Raw genomic sequence first — 23,846 nt, 5'->3', positions numbered from 1 at the left:
TTGCTGGCCTTGCCAGCTGAAGGCAAATTGCTTCTGGTGGACCTTATGGACAGGAATGGATAAAAAGGCATTTGTCAAATCAGTAGCTGCATACCAGGTACCAGGAGATGTGTTAATTTGTTCAAGCAATGAAACCACATCTGGTATAGCAACTGCAATTGGAGTCACCACTTGGTTCAGCTTATGATAATCCACTGTAATTCTCCAAGATCTGACATCTGCACAGGCCAAATAGGAAAGTTGAACGGGGATGTAGTGGGAATCACCACTCCTGCATCTTTCAAGTCCTTGATGGTGGCACTTATCTCTGCAGTCCCTCCAGGGATGCAGTATTGTTTTTGATTTACTGTTTTTCTAGGTAGAAGCAGCTCTAATGGCTTCCATTTGGCCTTTCCCACCATAATAGGCCTCACACTACCAGTCAGGGAGCCAATGTGGGGATTCTGCCGGCTGCTAAGTATGTCTGTGCCAATTACACATTCTGGCATGGGAAAATGACCACAGGATGAATCTAGGACCCACTGTAAGTCAGACCTGAGCTAAAACTTCATTAATTACCTGACCTCCATAAGCCCTTACTCTAACTGGAGGACCACAATCATGTTTTGGGTCCCCTGGAATCAATGTCAGCTCAGAGCCAGTGTCCAGTGTCCAGTAGTCCCCAAAAAAGGACCAGTTACTCTGGTAAAAGGCTGGAGGTCTCCTTGGGGAAAACTGGGGGAAAAATTAACAGTATAAATTATCAGTAGTGTAGTGGGGTCCTTCCTCAAAGGGACCTGGCCTCCCCTTTATTCAAGGGGAATATTATTGTGAGTCTGTACACTGCTTCAAGTCTGGAAATGGATTGAGGGGGCATGATTCTCTATTTTTATAATTCAAATTAGTCCTTTGTCCACTTGACCTGGAAGTTTTCTGCTTATACAAATTAAGAAAGAATGTAGTAGGCTTCCTATCAATTTCACTTCTAGGAACACCATGATTAATTAGCCAATGCCAGAGCTCTACACTAGTCAGACTATTCTGATTGCTGCTTTGCCTCTGCTACCCATTATGGTAGCTACACCCACCTTGCCTTTGACAGTTAAGTGCCCCCACTTGGCCCCTGCCACCTCAGGATCCAATTATTCCCTTTGCATTTAAATTATCCAGTTGAGTGACTGCAGTTCCCACTGTAAGATCTGGCGTACAGGGAAGAGCAATCACAGAGCTCTTCAAGGATGCAGGTGCTCCCCTCACAAATCTATTTTGCAAGGTTGAAGGGTATGTCTTCTGGACCCTACCAGTTGGGATGAGTAGGTTTAAGGTGACTAATCCACTCTAGCATTCCAATCTCCCTAAGCCTTTGGATCCCTTCCTCTACATTAAACCAAGGGAGATCAGGCATATCCAGCTTACTCACAGTGGGCCATCTTTCGATCCGTGTTTCAGCTAACCAAGCAGATAAACTATTAGAACCTTTTTTAACTCCCCAAGCTGCAATATTAAATACAGAATCCCTGCTTAGTGGGCCCATATCAATAAATTCAACCTGATCCAACTTTATGTTCCTTCCACCATTGTCCTACAACCTTAACATCCATTCCCATACCTGTTCTCCAGATTTCTGCTTATACAAATTAGAAAACTCCAGCAGGCCAGGCACCGTGGCTCATGCTTGTAATTTGAGCATTTTGGGAGGCTGAGGGGGGCAGATCACTTGAGGTCAGGAGTTCAAGACCAGCCTGGCCAATATGGTGAAACCCCATCTCTACTGAAAATACAAAAATTAGCCGGGCATGGTGGCATGCACCTGTAATCCCAGCTACTCGGGAGGCTGAGGCACGAGAATCACTTGAACCCAGGAGGTGGAGGTTGCAGTGAGTGGAGACTGCATCACTGCACTTCAGCCTGGGCGACAGAGCAAGACTCCATCTCAAAAAAAAGAGAAAGAAAAAAAAAATCAAGCAGTTCTTTTGGAGTGTAGCTCATCTCATGGGTCACACTCTGAACCTCACCTCTAGGGACCTGCCATGACTTGAGTCTAGTTACAGGTCTAGAAACAAACAGGGGTGTTGGGGGTGGATTCAGAGGAGAATCAGCATTGTCTTGCCTGGCAACTGCCTCCGGGGAGACCACTGTTGCCTCAAGCATTACAGGGTTAATCTCAGACAAATGTGGAAAGGCTGGTGGCAGCCTGGGTGAGGGAAGGGATATTGCCACCACTGGGGATGGGGAGGCTGTTTCCTCTGGCAAAAAAGGCTGTCAGAGTTTACAAGCTCAGTGTCCCCAGCTTCATCAGGGTCCTCCCACGCATCCCTATTCCAAGTTGCAGAATCCTGTTCTTTTCCAATCAATGCCCTCACTTTAACAATAGATACCGGCAGGGGCTGGTGGTGCACGCCTGTAATCCCAGCACTTTGGGAGGCCAAGGCGGGCGGATCATGAGGTCAGGAGATCGAGACTATCCTGGCTAACACGGTGAAACCCCATCTCCACTAAAAAATACAAAAAAATTAGCCAGGCCTGGTGGCGGGCGCCCGTAGTCCCAGCTACTTGGGAGGCTGAGGCAGGTGAATGGCGTGAACCCGGGAGGCGGAGCTTGCAGTGAGCCAAGATCGTGCCACTGCAATCCAGCCTGGGGACAGAGCGAGACTCTATCTCAAAAAAAAAAAAAAAAAATAGCTATCTAGTGAGGCTGTGCATGCACCTTTCCTTGCAGGCCAGCCACTTGCATGATAAGAGCTTGTATCTGATTTTCTGTATTTTCAGCCACTTGCATGATAAGAGCTTGTGTCTGATTTTCTGCCATTTCAGCCCTTTGTCTAGAGGAGATAAGACTCAGGGCAATCTTATAAGACTTGAGGCTCAGTATGTGCTTCTGGAGCTGGGAGTTAGCATCCCTGAGCTCATCCTTTTCTTTCATCACTTTCTCTAGCAAACTTAGGAGCAACCAACCAACTTCATTATATTCCTTGGTTCTCCACATAGTCACTAAACTCTTTGCCTTTCAAGAGCAATGAATCAGGAATATCACATACCATCTATTTTGCAAAACTCCCTAAACAGTTCATACCAGGGACTATTAGTGTTCTCCATACTATCAGAAGTAGAATCCTTCGCATTTTTGGGTCTAATCAGATTAAGCAGCCAACTCCAGAAACCCCAAAAGCAACTAAAGAAATCTATCCTTAAAATTCTGTTCCTCTAGAACCACTCCTGGTAACAAAATCCATCAGGGTTTTCTAGAGGGACAGAACTAATAGGATAGATGTGGTCTCACATGATCACAAGGTGAAGTCCCACAACAAGCCATCTGCAAGCTGAGGAGCAAGGAAACCAGTAGTGGCTCAGTCCAAGTCCCAAATCCTCAAAAGTAGGGAAGCTGACGGTGCAGCCTTTGGTCTGTGGCCAAAGGCCTGAGAGCCCCTGTAAAACCACTTGGTGTAAGTCCAAGATCCAAAAGCCAAAGAACTTGGAGTCTGATGTTCGAGGGCAGGTAGCATCCAGCGCAGGAGGAGATGAAGGCTAGAAGACTCAGCAAGTCAGCTGCTTCCACCTTCTTCTGCTTGCTTTTTTTTTTTTTTTTGAGACGGAGTCTCGCTCTGTCACCCAGGCTGGAGTGCAGTGGCCGGATCTCAGCTCACTGCAAGCTCCACCTCCCGGGTTTACGCCATTCTCTCGCCTCAGCCTCCCGAGTAGCTGGGAATACAGGCGCCCACCACATCGCCCGGCTAATTTTTTTAGTAGAGACGGGGTTTCACTGTGTTAGCCAGGATGGTCTCGATCTCCTGACCTCGTGATCCACCCGTCTCGGCCTCCCAAAGTGCTGGGATTACAGGCTTGAGCCACCGCGCCCAGCCCTTCTGCTTGCTTTTTCTAGCCAAGCTGGCAGCCAATTAGATGGTGCCCAGCCACACTGAGGGTGGGTCTTCCTCTGCCAGTCCACTGACTCAAATGTTAATCTCCTCTGGCAACACCCAGAAAAATACTTTGCATCCTTCATTCCAATCAGGTTGACAATATTAACTATCACAAGGAATTGGGGTAAAACTAGCTCTGAAACCACCTGCAGTACCCCTTAAATGGTGTTTCTACTGCCTACATCACTGTCTGCCCCATTTCTCTCCGTTTTTCTATGGGGACAAACACATTCATCTTTCAAAACCTACCTCAGGCATCATCTTCTCTCTGAAGCCCTACTTGCCCACCATATATGGGCTGCAAGTATCACATATACTTGAATATATGTTACATAACCTGACTTATTTGGTCAGGTTATGATTTAATTGAGAGAGCTGAGAAATCATCATGGGTGGGTCCTGGCTAAGGTAGAGATTTTCTTGAAGGCTCAAATACCCCATGGAGGTTACCTGACCCAAGAGGCTCCAAGAGGTTACCTGACCCACTCTATGAACTTACTGCATCTTGTCTTTTCCTGAAAAGCTAAGATTCTTCAAAGGGGATTCTATAGCCTTGTGCAGTTAACTGCCCCAGTATTTATGCATTCTTATGATTGAGAAATGTTTCCTTAAATTAAATCCCTCATGTCAGCTGAAGCTCCCATTGTCTTGTTAGTGCCTGGACAGCAAGAGAAGGTACTGAACAAAGAGAACATGTCAGTGCCTTCCCTTCGGTTGTCATTTCCCAGACGTTTCGACTCCTTCCTTCCTTCCTTCTGTGGCCCCTCATTTGGGTTCCCTCATTGCTCTGTAGCTTTAAAGAACAAGTGGCCTGGCTGAGGCAAATCCCAGGATGAATATAACTAGAAAAAGGCTCTCTGATTTGTACACTTTCACCTTTTGCCTTTATATCCTAATGCCTTGGCATCTTTACCTGCTGATACTGGTTTCTTTTCTTATTTTTTTTTTTTTCTTAAAGACAGAGTCTCTGCCTGTCACCCAGGCTGGAGTGTGATCTCGGCTCACTGCAACCTCTGCCTCCCAGGCTCACGCAATTCTCCTGCCTCAGCCTCCTGAGTAGCTGGGGTTACAGGCATGCGCCACCGCACCCAGCTAACTTTTGTACCTTTTTTCTTTTTGAGACGGAGTCTCACTCTGTCGCCCAGGCTGGAGTGCAGTGGCGTGATCTCGGCTCACTGCAACCTCTGCCTCCCGGGTTCAAGCGATTCCCGTGCCTCAGCCTGCCAAATAGCTGGAATTACAGGCATGTGCCACCACACTTAGCTAATTTTTTTGAATTTTTAGTAGAGACTGGGTTTTGCCATGTTGGGCAGGCTGGTCTTGAACTCCTAGCCTCAAGTGATCTGCCCACCTCAGCTTCCCGAAGTGCTGGATTACAGGCATCAGCCACTGCACCCAGCCTGATACTGGTTTCTGATTCACGATTTGCAGCACAAAATCTATCAGCTCAGAGTTGAAAGTCACTCCTGAGAGTCCCTTTAGTTTTCTAGGCTTGTTTGGTAGACTAGGGAGGTAGGGCTATGCGAAACCAACGATGTTCTTTCAGAGCAAAGAAGAAGATACTTTGAAACTTGCTAGCACTAGCAGAATAACTAAGACATCAAAGTTAAAGGATAATGAGGTCATGAGGTGGAGCCAGGACCTCTCATTTATTGTTTGTGGATATGGAAATTTGATTCCATTGTGGAGAGTATCAGTAACATCTTAGAAAATCATATGTGCACAAATCTGGGGGAAAAAAAACTAATCATTCTTGAGTAGAAAAACAAGCAAATGAGGATCTATTCATAAAAGGGAATACCACTCAATTGTTAGAATGAATAATCTAAAATTATCTCAACATGAGGGGTCAATCTCACAATTGTAATGTTAAATCTCAAAAACAAGGTAGAGACCTAAATAGATGGACCTCAGAAGACGGATGCAGCCTGGATGTGGCATTTCACACTGTAATCCCAGCACTTTGGGAGGTTGAGGAGGGAGGATCGGATTGCTTGAACCCAGGCATTCAAGAACAGCCTGGGCAACATAGCAAGACCCTTATCTCTACAACATGTTTAAACTAAATAAATAAAACAGATATAGTATAATTTCCTAACCATAGTAGGAAATTATATATATGTAGGATTCTTACATAGTAAATCTATAAACACACACACTAGAATGATACATACCATCTTCAGGATTGTGGATGCTTCATCTGGGAATGATGAAAGAGGAAGAAAAATTGGTAAAATGCTAGCCTGTATTAAATCTGTGCTCCATCCCAGTTACTCAGGAGGTCTGAGGTAGGAGGATCACTTGACCCAAGAAGTTTGAGACCAGCCTGGGCAACATAGCAAGACCCCATCTCAAAACAAAAAACAGCATCAAAAAACAAATTTGTGTGTTAGTTATGCAGTGTTTGGCACATAGGTGTCTATTTTATTGTCTACTTTTCTGTATGTTCAAAACTTTTTTTTTTTTTTTTTTTTTTTTGGAGACAGGAGTCTAGGTCTGTCACCAAGGCTGGAGTGCAGTGGCGTGATCTGGGCTTACTGCAACCTCCACCTACCGGGTTCAAGTGATTCTTGTGCCTCTGCCTCCCAAGTAGCTGGAATTACAGATGTGCACCACCATGCCCAGCTAATTTTTTATTTTCAGTAGAAACAGGGTTTCACCATGTTGGCCAGGCTGGTCTCCAACTCCTGGCCTCAAGTAATCCACCTGCCTTGGCCTCCCAAAGTGCTGGGATTACAGGCGTGAGCCACCATGCCCAGCCAAAATGTCACTTTTTGAGAGTTCAGACTGAATAGTAAGGCACTTACTCTGCAAAGCCTTTTGAACCTAAGGGTTCCACAGTGCCAGGTTAAAAAAGTGAAGAGAAAGGGTGTCTCCAATCTCAATAACATAACATCTTCTATTCCTCTTCTTAGGAATGTTCCTGGCAGATATAATTGAGAAATACTTTGTTTCCCCAACCCTATTCCGAGTCATCCGATTGGCCCGTATTGGGCGCATCTTGCGTCTGATCAAAGGTGCCAAAGGGATTCGTACCCTGCTCTTTGCCTTAATGATGTCCTTGCCTGCCCTGTTCAACATCGGCCTTCTGCTCTTCCTGGTCATGTTCATCTTCTCCATTTTTGGGATGTCCAATTTTGCATATGTGAAGCACGAGGCTGGTATTGATGACATGTTCAACTTTGAGACATTTGGCAACAGCATGATCTGCCTGTTTCAAATCACAACCTCAGCTGGTTGGGATGGCCTGCTGCTGCCCATCCTAAACCGCCCCCCTGACTGCAGCCTAGATAAGGAACACCCAGGGAGTGGCTTTAAGGGAGATTGTGGGAACCCCTCAGTGGGCATCTTCTTCTTTGTAAGCTACATCATCATCTCCTTCCTAATTGTCGTGAACATGTACATTGCCATCATCCTGGAGAACTTCAGTGTAGCCACAGAGGAAAGTGCAGACCCTCTGAGTGAGGATGACTTTGAGACCTTCTATGAGATCTGGGAGAAGTTCGACCCCGATGCTACCCAGTTCATTGAGTACTGTAAGCTGGCAGACTTTGCAGATGCCTTGGAGCATCCTCTCCGAGTGCCCAAGCCCAATACCATTGAGCTCATCGCTATGGATCTGCCAATGGTGAGCGGGGATCGCATCCACTGCTTGGACATCCTTTTTGCCTTCACCAAGCGGGTCCTGGGAGATAGCGGGGAGTTGGACATCCTGCGGCAGCAGATGGAAGAGCGGTTCGTGGCATCCAATCCTTCCAAAGTGTCTTACGAGCCAATCACAACCACGCTGCGTCGCAAGCAGGAGGAGGTATCTGCGGTGGTCCTGCAGCGTGCCTACCGGGGACATTTGGCAAGGCGGGGCTTCATCTGCAAAAAGACAACTTCTAATAAGCTGGAGAATGGAGGCACACACCGGGAGAAAAAAGAGAGCACCCCATCTACAGCCTCCCTCCCGTCCTATGACAGTGTAACTAAACCTGAAAAGGAGAAACAGCAGCGGGCAGAGGAAGGAAGAAGGGAAAGAACCAAAAGACAAAAAGAGGTCAGAGAATCCAAGTGTTAGAGGAGAACAAAAATTCAGTATTATACAGATCTAAAACTCGCAAGTGAAAGATTGTTTACAAACTTCCTGAATATTATCAATGCAGAACAGCTGTGGAGACTCTAACCTGAAGATCTATACCAAACGTCGTCCGCTTACCACGTAACACAGCTGCATCTTGAGCAGTGACCTGCCAAGGGCAAAGGACCCCGCTCCCTAGACTCACAGATTTTCTAATGCTTGGGCAGGTGGTTACTGCATGTTCCACATCAGTCAATGCAACTTAGGACAAAACTAACCAGATACAGAAACAGAAGAGAGGCTGCCGGGACCAGCATATTTCCGTTGCAGCCAAATGGATTTTATTTTTTCATTTTATTGATTCTCAGAAGCAGAAGGCATCACTTTAAAAGTTCGTTTGTTCATGCAAACTATATTTGCATTCTTACATTAGTTAAGCTAAGCAGCAAAAAGAAAACACACACACACACACTCACATTTAGCCCATGTCATTTAATTGTCAGTTTCTTTGACATAAAGCGCATCTTCTCCACATGGGCTTCACGTGGTTTGGAGATGGGTGGGGGAAAACAATCAGGTTTCTTCAGGCTGAGGAGGACTTGCTCAGGCCAATTCCAAACATTGTGCTCGTTCAATGCGTAGAAATGATTTGCATGATGGCATGCCGTGATCAGAAGTCATGCATGAGATCCATACACCACAGGACACTACTAATCTAGTCCCTTGCATTGGGTCAGCCTTTGGACAGGACCCAGCCCTGCACCGTTCACTGTATTTGGAGAAAATGGTAAGAGTTCCATACCGGCTATAATTCTTTATTATGAGTTCTTAAAAGTCCTTCATACACCTTCTGGGTAGGGAAACAACCAACTAATTGACTAACACCACCACCAACAAAAAACAAGCCCAATCCAACAAGCAGATGGATCCGTTGCGTGTATATGTTTAACAGACATCTCTAACATACAGCCATTGTTGCACATTTTGCAAGATGAACTATTTAATGCTGCTCTGTGTCCAGTACATGGGGGAGATTTTGATCCCAAATGGCTTGTACTATTTATGTCACTGTAAAACCAAATCCTAGGGCTAAAAAAAAATTCATTTGTATCTTGCAGTATTTATGATGATCATTTAGCCTTCATACTGGAGAATTGACACTTATTTGGGGTAGAGATAAAAGTGCTATTCAAAGTAGCACCAGTTATCTCTAGGGGTAATTTGGGGAACTTAAAACGACCTTTCATTGGGAGTTATGGGGTCCTCATTTCATTTCGTATCATGTCCTCTGCATTGTGGCTTTCTCCAGGCATGGGTCGATACCGCGAGGGGTTCAGATATTCTGAACTGGCCTCTCTCTTCTGCAGAGGGGTCGTCGCGTACTCACACACTGCATGGCTTCCCCTGCCTCCATCACATTTCTCCACTGAGCAGGGCTTCCCTTGCCCACAGAGGTGGGTGAGGGTAGCAGCACTGGGGTTACGGCTGTGATTTCCTTCATTTATTATTAGAATAATAGTCACTGGTGGGACCTGAGGTAGCGATGGAGCCGCCTCTGAACCAAGCTCACTTGGTTTCTTTACTGCACTTGTTTTCATGAGAAAGCAATTTAATATTAATGCTTTAGGATGTTCCAGCTTCCCTCAGCGCATTCCCTTGCAGCCAGTTTTGCAATCTGCTTAGCGACCTGCCCATTGTCATTGAAGTGTGGCTTCTGGGGGAGCATCATTTCTTCCATTCCATCTCCTGCTTTAGGAAAGACAGTTTTTAGTCCAGGGGTTTCTCACCTAATGACTGGATTTCAAAGCCAAGATGCTGCAGTTGAATGTGTCAGTAAGTCTACACAAAGAGTGAAAAGAGACTTTAGCATGTGAACCAAATCAATATAACTTCTTCCTGAACCATACACTAGAGGGGGAAGAACCACCAACCCGTAATCAGACACACCGATCTGCCTTGCAGTAGAAGCACTCTGAAGGGAATTTCACAGTCCACCTGACTAGTTTTCCATAGAACAAACCACAGTAAGTCGGTAAGCAGAGCTTTCTATCTTGTTGGACCACTAGAAACTCTGTCCAGCTCTCTCAAGCGTGCTTCTGCAGCAGCATCCGTAGAATTTTTGTACTACACCCAATACCAGACTGGGAAGGCATATCTTTCAGTGACCCTGCTAACTGCTAGGATGAATGTATAGTAACATGTACAGGCTACATGGTAAACAGCACAAAACAGAAGCTGACGTGTGGTTATTCTTTTTAAGAGAATTATAAATACTGTAATATAATTTTATTTTATTGGCATGCCTTTTTGTAAATATAAATTATTAACTTATTAAATAGGAAATGGCTTCTGGCTTATGCCATTGTCATGTTTATTTTTATTTTTTATACTTTTCTTTCTTCTTAGAACTTAGATGCTGTCAGCCAGTGTACATCCCCAAACCAGACAGACAGACAAAAAATTTTTTATTGCTAATGGTCTTTTCCAAAACAACAAAAAATATATATTTTTGTTCCAATGTGCAATAAATTCTAACCACGTCTATGCAAGATTTGGCTAAACTTAATAATTGTTCTTAGGTCTTGAGATGGGCGACAGAGCTGTAAGATCCCGCTAAGTACACCATGTGCTCATGCTAGTGATGTCATTAAGCTACTAGAGCATAGGGATGAGATTTCTCTGAGATGTAACTGTTTCCCTCTGCTAGCTCCTGACCCCAGCCCAATAGGCTGTCTCCTCAGTAACACATGGGCCTTGGTATCTGGCACCCATCAGCCAGCCTCATAGGAAAGAAGCCACCTCCGCTGTATTTGAAGTTTCACTTAAAAAAAAAAAAAAAAACCCTTTTTATCCTTCACCCACTGTCCTTCCACCTGCTCACTCACTCTTTCACCCATCCTGCTCCACACTTCTTTGGTAGTAAATGACACCATCACCAGCAGTTTACACCCGCAGTTAACAGGCATTGAACTGAAAGAATCAGCGATGACGTTTGTGTGCATCTTCGCTGAGTGGGTAAGTGGCAACGCTTTGCCAAATATTAACGAAGCCAATCAAAAAGCAGCAGCAGCCACAGTATCACTGCACATATATATAGATATATATAAATATAAATATTTATTTTTTGTAGCCAGGTCCTTGGTGCAGTATTTATACTCCACAATCCACCTTTTAAAAAAAGGACAAAAAGCAAAAAGATGTGTGATGCTGTTAATTTAAAACGCAGAGCCAAAGCCACTGAGCAGCAGCTGACATGGTTGCTGGTTTGTGTGTGAAAAACATTTTTCCCCCCTTCTTTCCTTAACCTCCTTGTTGCTTAGGATGAGGAGACTCTGTAATTTAAAGCAGAGGATGAGAGGAGGAAGAAACTTCCATGTTAACATGGCCTACTCTCACTCCTTTCTAAATGAGCCACTTTTGGCATCAGAAGTTGACTGGAGAGAGAGAAAAAAAAAACTCCCAGTCAAAGCTCCTAAAGCGACAGTGCCCAGAGTTCTTTTATTTTTGCTGCAACCAACGTAAACCTGTAAAAGACCAACAGTGAAGATTAGTGTATTAGTGAATGCATGGAGGCCAATGCTGCCCTAATGAGACGTGATAAAAAGTCCATCACTCCTCTAAGCCAAAAGGAAACAAAATAAAAATGACCCTTTTTACTGTACAAGGGAAGCCTGTCTTGGTGTGTTTGTTGCTTGACTATCCCAATTCTTGAGTCCTGGGAGGGGTCTGGGAATTGGGACCTTAGCACATTTGGGGAAAAGAGGGGCATGGAGGGAAGAGAAATCAAAGGGACTCTCGCAAAGTTCTGGCTGAGAAGGAGAGATTGGAAGAAAAGCAAGGTCCTGACCCCCCAGATCCCCACTCACCCATTGCATGTGGCATTTCCCACTACTGGCCGGTGCTTAGAGGCCCATAAAACCCCTCCTCACCTAATTCACCTGGCAGAGCCCTCAGAGATGACGTCAGCCAACCCAGCTGGACTGGCCTTACTTCTGCCTTTTTCAACTGTATGTTTAAAATAAAAAAAAAAAAAAAAAACCTACCCCCATGCCCCAAAGCTAGGGCATGCGCGATGCCCAACAGCCTCCACTCTGCAAGCTCATACTGGGCCCTGCCCTCCATCACCCCAGACAGGCCCACAGACGAGGGCTGGTCTCCTTCACATTTCTGTGGGGGTGGGGGCACCCTTCCCCTTCCTTCTCTCCCTGTCCTCCTCTGGGGACATCCCTCTCTAGGCCTAGGCCATGTCTCCTGGTTCAGGAACACTCTCTCAGGAGGATCTCGAAGTGCCCACTCTAGTCTGCTCCAGTAGCTGCACTCTGGGGCGAGATGGCTGGTAGGTCAGTCCCCATCCTCCTCCCCTCGGCCCCCAGCCTCCAGGCCTGCTGTGGAGGTGAGATCGCCATGGGTCATGACTTTCTGACTTGAGACCTGGGCATCCTCTGTAATGATGCCTCTTTCTTTTCTCAGATGTTGCCCACAGTTTAGCAAAAAGCTTTGTTCATTTTCAGGTACCCCCCACCCCCTAAAGAATTGGCTGCTACTTGCCAGCCAGGGGGACATCAGGAGAGAAGAGGAAGTCTGGGTTGGGAGGGGCCCAAGTTTTGCAACAGAGTTTCCATTGTTCAGCTCTGTGCTTTCTTGGATTCCCTTTCAAAGATTACCAAGATTTCCTCCATTAAAACTCCTGAGGCACCCCCTGCCCCTGCCCCCCACTGCTGTTTGCTGTACATAGAGGCTAAGTGGGGTGGGGTGGGTGGGTGTGCACATGTGGTGTGTGTGTGTGTGAAGAATGTATATAGGTAAAGGGGAGTGTGGTCCAGTGGTTCCAGAAAAGGGACAGAACTCCTGTGTTCTATCCCTCGCTTGACCGCTGGCTCGCTGTGTGGCCTTGGGCAAGTCACTTAACCTCTCTGTGCCTCAGTTTCCCCATCTGTAAAATGGGGATAATAATACTGACCTACCTCACAGGGGTGTTGTGAGGCTTTAACTCAATGTTTTGTAAAGCGTTTTGAGATACAGAGGCAAAGGCGCTAGGGAAGGGCAAAGTATTATTGGACTTAAGGAAGCTGAAATGGTACCATAAATGCTGCTATTCTGAGAGCCATTTTAAACTGCACTGCTCCAACCACCCCCGCTTCTCATCACCAGGACAGCAGGTCGAGAAAATGACTTTCCTTTCACTTGCTTCTGGGGTTTGTGATTATTCAAGACAATTTTTCCCCTTGCTGTATCTCCTTCCCTCACCTCCTCGACTTGTTCCCTGTTCTGTTTATGCGGAAATGGCAGAAATGCTTGAGAAATGAGAATGTGTAAGTGGATTGGAAGTTTATAGTATGAAATTTCAATTTTACTTTGTACTGTACATCTTTTTACTTTAGAATTTGCAATAAAGGGTTACGTCAATCTTGTTTTCAACTCTCCTCTTGGACTGGCCTGTCATTCTGTCATTGCCCTCACACTGAAGCCCAAGGTGGACAGGCGCCACCACCTCGCAGGATCCCTGTGGCAGGGACAGAGTCTGCGTGAGGGCTCACCCTGGCTCAGCCCCTTGGCTGGGGAGGCAGTGCCCGAGCCAGTCCCAGGTGTGTGGGAAAGGTTTGGGATTTCACTCAGCATGTCAGGAGGCCTTGCCTGAGGTGGGCAGCACTTTGGAGGCGGTGCCCTGCACGTGGGCACACCCCTCTGTAGTGGTGCTGCCTCTGCACACTCCAGCAGAGCAGCCCCGAGGGGGAACTGCACATCTTGTTCTGGTCCCCATCATGTTTTTCAAGCCCCTTATTGCACACACACCTTTCATTCTGGAGCTCAAACTTTCAGGTCAGACGGCCGTAGGTTCGAGAACATGACTATGCCACGAACTAGCTGTGGCAGAGTTTCCGCATGTATGATGGAGACAATACCTTCTCCCTTGGGTTTTGAAAAGTACATCAAATAATGTATGTAACTGGTTAGCATGAGGCCTTGGCACACAGTGCTCAATAAGTGGTAACTCTTCGTGGAAGAATAATTGCAAGATAAGACGGAATCTGCCTGGCGCGGTGGCTCACTCCTGTAATCCCAGCACTCTGGGAGGCCCAGGCAGGTGGATCACTTGAGCCCAACAGTTGGAGACCAGCTTGGCCAACAAGGCGAAACCCCGTCTCTACTAAAAACACAAAAATTAGTGGGGCGTGGTTGCGCAGGCCTGTATTCCCAGCTACTCAGGAGGCTGAGGCAGGAGACTCGCTTGAATCCTTGAACCCGGGAGGCGGAGGTTGCAGTGAGCAGAGATCACACCACTGCCCTCCAGCCTGGGCGACAGAGCGAGGCTCCATCTTAAAAAAAAAAAAAAAAAAACTAAGCTGACAAGAATTGGGCGGTGCACCTGCCACCCTGGGGCCTGGTACCTGAGCCCCTCTTCCACCGGCAGTCCCACGAGTTTTGCTGCTCCTTTCTATCGAATTAACAAACTCTGCCCTTTCGGTATTTCATAACGTTTATAAACCGTCCAAAGCACCACTCCCCCAAGACTGGGCTCCCATTTTACAGCTGAGGGCAGGGGCACTGTGAGGTGAGGGAGAATCTGGCCCATTTGCAGCCCAGGCTCCCGGGGGTGCGCGCCGCTCCTTAGGAAGGAGCGGCTTTGTTTCCCAACAGCCCCGCACCGTGACGAGCGGGCTGGGGCTGCCGGGCCACGCCTGGTCGCCGTCGCCGCCGGTGATCCACAGCGTGAGCAGGACGAGCAGCGCCCCGGTGCCCAGCGCCCCCACGAAACCGGTGAGGAGGCCGAGCGCCAGCGGCCCCGCCCAACCCATGGGGCTCCGCTCATACAGGGGCTGCGGCAGGCGCTCCACGATCAGCTCCAGGGCGTCCCAGTCCGGCGCTGGAACCGCGGCACGCCGGGGGCGCGGGGCCGGGGCAAGGGGCTCGCGGGCGGCGCCGCTGGGCCGCTGCAGGAAGCGCTGCCCGAACTTGCGCAGCTGCAGCGTCGCCTGCTGGTGGAGGTTCTTGCCCAGCTCCCTGGCGACGTCGGGGCGGCCGCTGCGCCGCAGGGCCCGGGACAGGCGGTCCCAGGACAGGGACGCGGCCTGGGGTGCCAGCCAGGCCGCCAGCGCCTCCCGGCAGCCGTCGGACACCTCTCCGGGCCCGGCTCCCCCGCCTGCCGGGTCCTCGGCCGCCTCTCGCCGCCGCCGCCGGCTCGGAGACCCCGACGTGATGTTGAGCTGCTCGGGCCGCGCCAGCCGGTCCTCAGAAAGCCGGGACAACTCGGCCTCCACGTCGGGCTCGGGCGCCTCCAGGAGCGACCGGAAATGGCCGCACTCCTCCGGGGTCAGCAGCTCGGCCAGACGGACGGCCGCGTGAGGGCCCATAGCGTCCACCGCCCCTGCCGGAGCCCGCGCCCAAACCCAGAGCGCCAGGACGAAGGCGCCCGCCGGAGTCCGCGCCGCCATCCCTAGCGGGAACCAGGGACCGAGGACTGTGTAGGGACGGGGACGGGCTCCGAGCGCCGGCAGTGGGGGAGGGGTTCCGAACGTCCGGGATTGTGGGAGGGAGGAGGCTCCGAACACCCGGGAAGCCAAGTGGAGGAGGGCATTGGGGACGAGGGGGCTGCCAACACCCAGCGACGGAGACGGGGACTCAGACATGGCACTTGTTGGAGGGTCTCACGAACTGGGGTAAGAGGGCTTGCAACCCAGGAAGGGGGTTCTCAGCCCCCCAGGAGGCTAGGATTCTGGGCCTTTACATTGTAGCTCCTGCCCTAGGCCTCCTAGTACCCACTAATACCTCAAACTGAACAAGTTACCAACATCTCTTCTAATTCATGTACTCCCTAACCCCTCCCCTCTTTACCAGAATCCCTAGACCCCTTGCTCTCCATTAACCTCGATATTCAATCAATTCCTACATTCTCTTTTTTTCTTTTCTTTTTGTGCAGATGGGGGTCTTGCTATGTTGCCCAGGCTGGTCTCCAACTCCGGCTTCCGCCTCTGCCACCACCTCCCAAAGTGCTGGGATTACAGGAATGAGCCACTGTGCCTGGCCTCAGTTCCTAAATTCTCTTGTCTACCAAATACTAACGTTTAGTATTTATTAAATGAATCCATCATCCCATTCCACCACTCTGGTGCGAGTCCAAACCCTCCTTCCCTCTTGCTAGTCCTCCAGCCCTCACACCTGCCCCCACACACTGGGGCCCTGCCTACCCGCACTTATTCCATTTCCAAGGAAGCTTGGCTCTGGCTCTCCTGATGGCAGCCTGCACTCCTCCTGCTGTCAGGCGCCTTTGGGAAGCCCTCCCTGACCGTGAGTCACACCCCTTAGTGGTGTCCCCATTAGGGACTCCTCCTGTCTGCCCCACAGCACACTGCAGCTCGGCCTGTGTACTGTCTCCCCCACTAGACTGCAAGGTCCATACATTGTCCCCATGGCAACTAGAGCATAATAAAGTGTTCAGTAAAGATTTGTTGAGTCAATGTGTGTATTTTTTGTTTTTTTAAGAGACAGGGTCTCCCTCTGTTGCCCAGGCTGGTCTCGAACTCCTGGGCTCAACGAATCCTCCTGCCTCAGCCTCCCAAAGTACAAGGATTACAGGCATGAGCCACCATGCAGAGCCATTGTGTGAATTCTTAACTTGCAAAAATCAGTCCTGTCCTCAGCCCCCTAAACTCCCACAAAGGCTTCATCATGGAGCCCCAGCTCCTAACAGGGCATGGAAGGCCTTCCATGGTGAGGTCCCTGCTGACTCCTCCAGCCTCACTCCTCCAATTCCTGCCCTCACTATCTTGTAACACATCAAGGCTCGTGGCACAGCACGTAAGATGCAGTTTCCAGCCTCCATACTTTGCCCAACTATCCCCCTCCCCTCCCATGTAGGAAGTTTTCCTGACACCCCACCAAGACCACCACAAGTCAGGATCTTTTCTGGACATTCTTTTTGTTTGTGTTTTGTTTTGAATCAGAGTCTCCCTCTGTCACCCAAGCTGGAGTGCAGCAGCATGATCTTGGCTCACTGCAACCTCTGCCTCCCAGGTTCAAGTGATTCTTGTGCCTCAACCTCCCAAGTAGCTTGGACTATAGGCATGCACCACCAGGCCCAGCTAATTTTTGTATTTTTAGTAGAGACTGGGTTTCACCATGTTGGCCAGGCTGGTCTCGAACTCCTGACCTCAAGTGATCCATCCACCCTGGCGTCCCAAAGTACTGGGATTACAGACATGAGCCACCATGCCCCCAGCCATTTCTTGGCATTCTTAAGATAACCTGTGCATCCCCCACCAGGGCACTCATCTGGAAATTAGAGGACTTATTCAACAAACATCTATTCAATGTCTTCTGTGTACCAGATAATTGCACTAGGCATATGAATATAAAGACTAATTTGATGTAGTCCCCCACCCCCAGTAGCTTTATCCAGTTGCATTTTTAAATGATCAATTTCTGAGCTTTTCCCACCTAGACATGGGCTCCAAGAATAGCAGCTGTACTTGACCCCTTCTGCATCCTCAGTGCCAGGCCCAATGTTGCACACAGTAAGGTGCAAAACAGAGGAGTGGGGGCAGGTGGGTCTGGACATCCAAGGGCTGAGAGGTTTGTGGTAATGGACTCTGGGGCAGTGCCTTAGAGCCCCCACCTCCAGGCACACTCACATTCATGTCCTCTTTGCTTTGCAGGGTCTCCCTGGTGCTCACTCTGCCTCCTGTATGTGTGCAGTGAGCCACAGCAGGGAGCCTGGGTGCACCACTCCCCTGTGCTCTTGCGCATGCTCAACAGTCTTGCCTAGAGTATTCAAGGACCTTGGAGTTGTGGGTCCAAATCCCTCATGGGCATCTCTACAGAGCTTTTGCAGCAAGTGTTCCTTCCTAGGTTGTTTAGTCTCCCAGTTTATGATGAGCTGTCACAGATAGAGTTAGGGGACTGATGGATGGGGGGATGGTAGACAAAGGACACCACGTGACCTGAAACTCTGGAACTCGGCCGTCTCCACACCCCGCCCTCTGCCCACTTTATCTCCACTGAGAATGGAATACAAGTATAACCCTAGCTCTATTCAATGAAGGCTGCTGCAGGTTCTGGATGGCCCCTCCCTCTCTTCAGCACCCCACTTCCTCCATGCATTCATTTGTTCACTCATTCAACAAACATGTGAGCCCTTCCTTGCCCCCCTATTTTGTGGCTCTGGGGATACGATAAGCCTGCCCCATAGTTGTGTGTCAGAGCTCAGAACGGCAGGAAGACCCCTTACCCATGGCTTCTCCCCCATAGCCTCAGTGCCCATTCTCGTAGGTACTCGCTGTATCACAGTGAGTCACAGAAGTCCTTGCTCCTTGTTACCAAGGGACTAGGAACACCCCGCCCAGAGCACCGGCAGACCTGGGTGTCCAGACATCTCCCGGAGGGCTCCCACATCCCACTGCTCCCAAGAAATCTTCTGCAAACCACATGTCATCGCTTTAATACTGTGTAATACTTTCTTTTAAAATACAGTCTCTTCTGAGGTAGACAGACCACAACTGCAGAGCATCGTCAGACAGGAGATAAATACGTCCATGTACAACACGCAGCAAAATGAGGTAGAAATGGTTACAGTGGGAGGAGAGGATCCCAGCCCCAGTCTGGGTAGAGGAAGGGGAGAGGCCAGCTCGGAAGTCACCCTCCCCACTCCCTGCCCCTGGATTCTTTGGTATGCCTCCCCCCAACATTACCAGAGCTGGACCGGCCCTTCCCCTACCCACCCCAGAGCCCATGAGGTAGGTACCACTAGGCTGGGGGCAGTCTCCTTGTGCAAAGCTCCCCAAGCCTGGGGAACAGGAGCCTAGTAGAGGAAGCAGTGGGGACTCCACCTCTCAGAGCTCCCTGCCTCTTAAAGGGAAGGCTGGGATCCCACCCCAACTTCCCTGACACCCTCTATCCCCCCACCCCCCCATACATACACACCTGAGAGAGAACCCCTCACTCCATGCTCCCTCCGAGGGTCTTTTGCAGCCTGCGGCTGTGACCCTGCAGCCCACTGCTTCTGAGGCACCAAAGTCCTGCGGGCGGCTGGCTCCAAAGAGGGGGTCAGAAAGCGACAGGGGGTGGGGGGGAAGCAGAGCAGCCTTCCGGTCAGCACTCCTAGGCCAGCACAGGCCCTGGGTGCCAGGGCCCCCGAAAGGTCCCCCACGGACACCCTTCAAGCCAGGAGGGGAGGCAGTAGACTCTAGGAAATGCACAGGCAGGCAGGGAACTGGAAGGGAGACTGAGGTGGGAGAGAGAAAAAGTGGTGGGGCAGGGCGTGCCCCTTGCTTTGGACAAAGATCAGAGTTATGAAATGGGCTTGGGGTGGTGGGAGCAAACTGCTAAAGCCTCATCAAGGCAAAATTGGTGGGAAGGAGAGAAATATGGTTCTCGGTAGGATTCCAAGCCTAGTGGAAAGTTCGGGCAGGACTGAGACTAAGCCCCCAAGGTCAGAGAAAACACCCCTGTCCATCTCCCTCACCCTCTCCCAGCCCTGGAGCTCCAGACCTAGGACTCCGGGGGAATGGGGGAGACACATTTTCTCACAGAGCCCCCCAAGTAAGGGATGCTCACTCCTTCTCAGAGCCTCCAGCAGAGGAGGCTGAGGTCCAGTAGCTGATTTTGTGGCCAGACTGTCTACCCAGATGGAATCCTCCCCAGTCACCAGGGACCTCTGCCAAGGCGGGGCCAGGGGACATGACCTTTCTGGAGACTTTCTGCTTAGGTCACCTTCCCATTTGGGCCCTCCCAGCCTACTTTCTGGGTCTCAGGAAGGAATTGGGCAAGGGCATCCTAACTCTGGATAGCCCTTCACAGAAAACACTCAGCGGAGGGGTTGGGTGGGGCAGGGGGCAGGGAGCGGCAGGAGAGAAATAAAGCCTCCCCTCTCTCAAACCCCACAGCCCACCCCCCACATTCATGCCTAGACCTCAGACCCTGGGGAGGAAGCCCTTAGGAATACATTCTGCTTCTGACCAGGATTAGCTGGGGTTTCACTGAGGCCTCTGGGTCTTCCTCTCCCCTCCCCCATAAGTCTCATTTTTTGAGTGTCTGGGAGAATGTGCTCCCCTGGATGGAGTGGGAGGGTTGGGGTGGGGGGGGAACAGGTGTGAGGGGCACACAGGAGAGCAGCCAAAGTCTAACATTCTTTCTGAGGTCAGTTTCTTCCTGAGTTGTCAAAAGAAAAAGAAAAACAGCAAATTCTACACATTTTACAAAAATAAGCCTAAAATATGAAACAAGCTACATTTCTGGGATCTCCCCTCAAAAACAAACAAAAAAACTCCCCTTCTTTGGGGTTTTTTTTCCTTGATTCCCCTAGACCCTAGGTTTCAGATGGGTAGAGGGGTAACCCTCCTCCCCTCCTCCTCAGCCCATGGGCCTCCAGAGCTCCTGCAAAGAGCCACTGCAGTCCAAGTAAGAACACAAGGCATGGAGAGGCATTAAAGCTCAGGGACCAAAAGTCGAGGGACGCTGGAAAGCCAGGGATGGAGACAGAAGCACAGAGGGTGAAGGAGGGAGAGCTGGGGAGGGAGGAGCAGGAGAGAAACGGGGCCAGCATTGGGGGAGGGCTGTCAGCGACAAAGCAAAAGGGAGAGAAAACCAAGAGAATGCAGAGAATGAGATGGAGATAGTGAGGGAGGAGGAAGGTGTCATTCAGATAGCGAGGAGACAAAAGCGTTGTGGCAAGAGAGCAGGAGTTCCTAAGGCCCCGGGTGCCAGCCCATGCCGGATCTGCTCGGTCCGCCGGGCGGAGATGGCGAGCTTCCAGTCCACAATAAATAGGAAAAACCTGAGTACACGGCGCATATGGCATCTATCTGCCTGGCAGAAGCATTTTCCTTACCACGAAAAAAAAAAAAATATATCCACCAGCAGACCCCCTCCTGTCCTCCATCCCACATTCACCACTCCGGCCCCTGCCAGCCGGGTTTAGTCAGTGACATCCCTCCCACGCGGAGGCGGCGGGGACGGGGGGACGGAGGGACGGCGGCTCCCGCGGCCTCCACCGCGCGCCGTCAGTGTCCGGAGCCGTACATTTTGTCCCACTCCACGAACGAGTCCAGTTCCTTGGCAGAGGCCCTAGGGCCCATTTTGGACAGCGCCGCCTCCAAGTCCTTGTAGGAGAGGGGGCGCTGCAGCCCCGGGAGGCCCGCCCCGGCCGCCGCCTGCTGGCACAGCTGCCCCAGCTCGCCCCCAGAGAAGCCCTGCGTGCCCTGCACCAGCGCCGCCAGTTCCCGCTCACTGAGCGCGCAGCCCTGCTGGGCCAGCGCCCGCTGCAGGATCTGCCCGCGGGCCGGGCTGTCTGGCAGCGCCACGTAGAAGCGGAGAGAGAAGCGCCGGCGGGTCGCCTCGTCCAGAGCCGCGGGCCGCGAGGTGGTGCCCACAACCAGCACACCGTCAGCCCCCGCGCCGCAGCCCCCGTCCAGGCAAGCCAGGAGCGGCACCTGCAGCGCGCCCCCTGCCGCCACGCTGTCGTCCCGGGAGGGGAGCAGCGCATCCAGCTCGCTGATGAGAAGTACGGAGGGTGGGCGGCAGCGCGCGGCCGCGAAGGCAGCCTGGAGAAGGCGCGCGCCCTCGGCGGCGCCCGGCCCAACTAGGGTCGCGCCGCGCAGGCGCAACAGCGTAGCACCCAGCTGCGTGGCGAGGCAGCGGCCCAGCAGCGCTTTGCCCGCGCCCCGCGGCCCGAAGAGCAGGACGGTCCGCGGCGGGCGCAGGCTGCCGGGGTAGGCGGGCGGCCTGAGTAGGGGCCACACCAACTCCTCCTCCAGCGCCGCCTTGAGCGCACCCTGGCCCGCCACATCCGCCCACTGTACCGGGGGCCCGCAGTCCACCATCTTGCTCGTCACCAGCTCCAGGGCCCCGGGGTCCACGCCTTTGGGAGGCTCCCCCGACGGCACGGCGAACCCCCCACGAGGAGCCGGGGCCCGCTCCGGGAACTTTTCAAAGGGCTCCAGTTGCGGGCCGTAGACGGGAGAGCCCAGGACCTTGAGGGGGACGCCGGCACCGTACTTGCCTGACGCCTCCACCGCGGCTCCCGGCGGCTTGGCCCGGAACCCGTTGCCCCGACACTCGCCGTTGTCGGCGGCGGGGTAGGAGGCCCCGTCAGCCGCGGGGGCTTTGGCGGGCTCGTACGCGTACTTGCGGTAGCGGCCCTCGGGCCCCTCGTCGGCGGCCTTGCGCTTCAGCGACAGCCCGGACTCGGCACCCGGCGCAGCCGTGGGGAAGCCGTAGGCTGTGGGCGGCGCCGGCGCTGGTAGGGGCGCGGGCAAGCCCGGGGTCAGGTAGGGGGCCGGGGGTGGGCCTGGGGGCGGCGGGAGCGCGCCGTAGCCGGGTTGCGCCGCGTAGCCCGCTGCGGGATAGTTGTACAGCGGCGCTGAGGGCCCGTATCCGGGCGGCGGCGGGGGCTGCAGAAGCGCGGCCGGGGGTGGCGGGGGTAGCGCGGCGCCCGTCTGCGCGCAGTAACCCGGCCCCAGGTACCCCCCGCCGTAGCCCGCCGCGTACTCGGGCGCCGCCGACGGCCCCCGCACGCATTGCCGGCGTAGAGGGGTTCAGGGAGGTTCCCGGCTAAAACCGGGGAGCCCCCCAGGGCCCCGGAACTGCCCCCACCCCCTGACTTGGTTCCTGGGAGGCCCTCGTGGAGTGAGGCCAAGGGGTAGGGTGGCTCCGGCCCTGGCCAGGGCTCGGGGTCCCCTTTGGCGCCGTTGAGGAAGGAGGCGTCGCTGTACCCGCCCAGGGCCGGACGCTCGTAGGGAGAGTCCAAGACCCCAGAGTACTTCTCTGCATAGCGCTTTAGGAGGTTGGAGGCAGTGAGGGCGGAGATGTCGTCGTGTGCCCAAGCGTAGTGGCAGCGTTGGCGACCCCCAGGGGGCACCTCCAACTTGTGGGCCGGCGACGGGGTGGTGGAGGAGACATCCAGGTGCTGCTCTGGCCACTGGTTGAGGGGCTGGGCGTGTTCCGGTGTCCAGTGCATCTTCAACAGAGCTGCGGGCAAGAGACAGGAGGGCTGGTGAGGTCTAGCCACCGAGGACCCAGCCGGCCACTGCTAGCCATAGACAGTCCACCTAGGCTGCGGCTTGGACAGGCTGGGCTTCCGGCTTCCACCACCTACCGCCCCACTGTCCTGGGGCCCTCCCTCCAGGCATCAAATAAACTCTTTATGTCTCAGGATTAAAGTTGTCTGAAAATGTTTTCCTCAGCGCCCAAAGGGGTCTGGAAACGATGTGGCTCGCCCTAACTTCACCTTGTAGGCAATGGTCATTATTTTTGTCCTGGCCACTCCAGCCATGTCCTCTGTAGGACACGTAATCCTTACTTTCTAGTGAAGGATCGGACAATGGGTGGGACACCCCAACGCTCGGAATAGTCACATTCAAGTGAAGCTCGCTCGGTAAGAGATGTTTGTCGCCCACCGTGTGCTGGCCACTACAGAGGCACCAGGGTTATGTAAAGAGATATATGAGGCCTGCCCAGAGTCCCCGGCCTAGTGACCCAGAAGTTTGTTATTCCTAAGTGCTCTGTTCACCTCAGCCTTTCCTGAGATTCCAAGGCCCCTTCTGGGCCTGAGGTCAGAGATGCTGGCGTGTGTGGCCTTATCCATGGGAAACCTCAGTGGCTGACCCAGAGCATTCATTTCCTTCCCACTTGGTTTTGGCTTCTGCCTGATGAAGTGAGAGCACGTGGATTCCAGACCCAGCTGCATGTAATGGCTGTGTGCCTGGGGCAGGTGCTGCTACCTGCTTTATTCCCAATAGATCTCACCACAGTACAAAAATATATAGAACAATAGGTCATATGCTGGAGAAGACGGGGGAAAGTTATTACACAACAATGCACATCATAGGATGTGGACCATAAATTTGTCTCTGAGCTTCCCAGTAGCCAAATAGGGAGAGGTAATCAGACTC

The 23,846-nt window shown here is 51.7% G+C and overlaps 2 protein-coding genes across 7 annotated transcripts in view; one reads left to right on the top strand and one right to left on the bottom strand.

The window, feature by feature from the left end:
* SCN8A (sodium voltage-gated channel alpha subunit 8) overlaps positions 1 to 13,385 on the top strand; it is a 216,724-nt gene extending 203,339 nt beyond the window's left edge. For 4 of the 6 annotated variants that reach the window (XM_033222020.1, XM_033222025.1, XM_033222023.1 and 1 more), the window contains one exon: positions 6,815 to 13,368. In XM_033222020.1, the coding sequence (XP_033077911.1) occupies positions 6,815 to 7,962 (1,148 nt within the window). In that variant the 3' untranslated portion in view covers positions 7,963 to 13,368. Of the gene's footprint in view, positions 1 to 6,814 lie in introns of all 6 variants that reach the window. The other 2 variants (XM_033222024.1, XM_033222021.1) reach the window with 2 other exon arrangements.
* A 6,851-nt stretch (positions 13,386 to 20,236) lies between these two features.
* The window catches only part of FIGNL2 (fidgetin like 2), a 47,439-nt gene continuing 43,829 nt past the window's right edge, over positions 20,237 to 23,846 (bottom strand). The window contains 2 exon segments of the mRNA XM_033222019.1: positions 20,237 to 22,465; positions 22,468 to 22,923. Coding sequence (XP_033077910.1) covers positions 20,958 to 22,465; positions 22,468 to 22,912 — 1,953 coding nt within the window. The 5' untranslated portion in view covers positions 22,913 to 22,923 and the 3' untranslated portion in view covers positions 20,237 to 20,957.

Source organism: Trachypithecus francoisi, unplaced genomic scaffold, assembly GCF_009764315.1.
Source record: "Trachypithecus francoisi isolate TF-2019V2 unplaced genomic scaffold, Tfra_2.0 Lachesis_group11, whole genome shotgun sequence".
NCBI lineage: Eukaryota > Metazoa > Chordata > Mammalia > Primates > Cercopithecidae > Trachypithecus > Trachypithecus francoisi.
The sequence above is the reverse complement of the archived record's forward strand: the minus strand, read 5'-3'. Positions and strand labels throughout refer to the sequence as shown.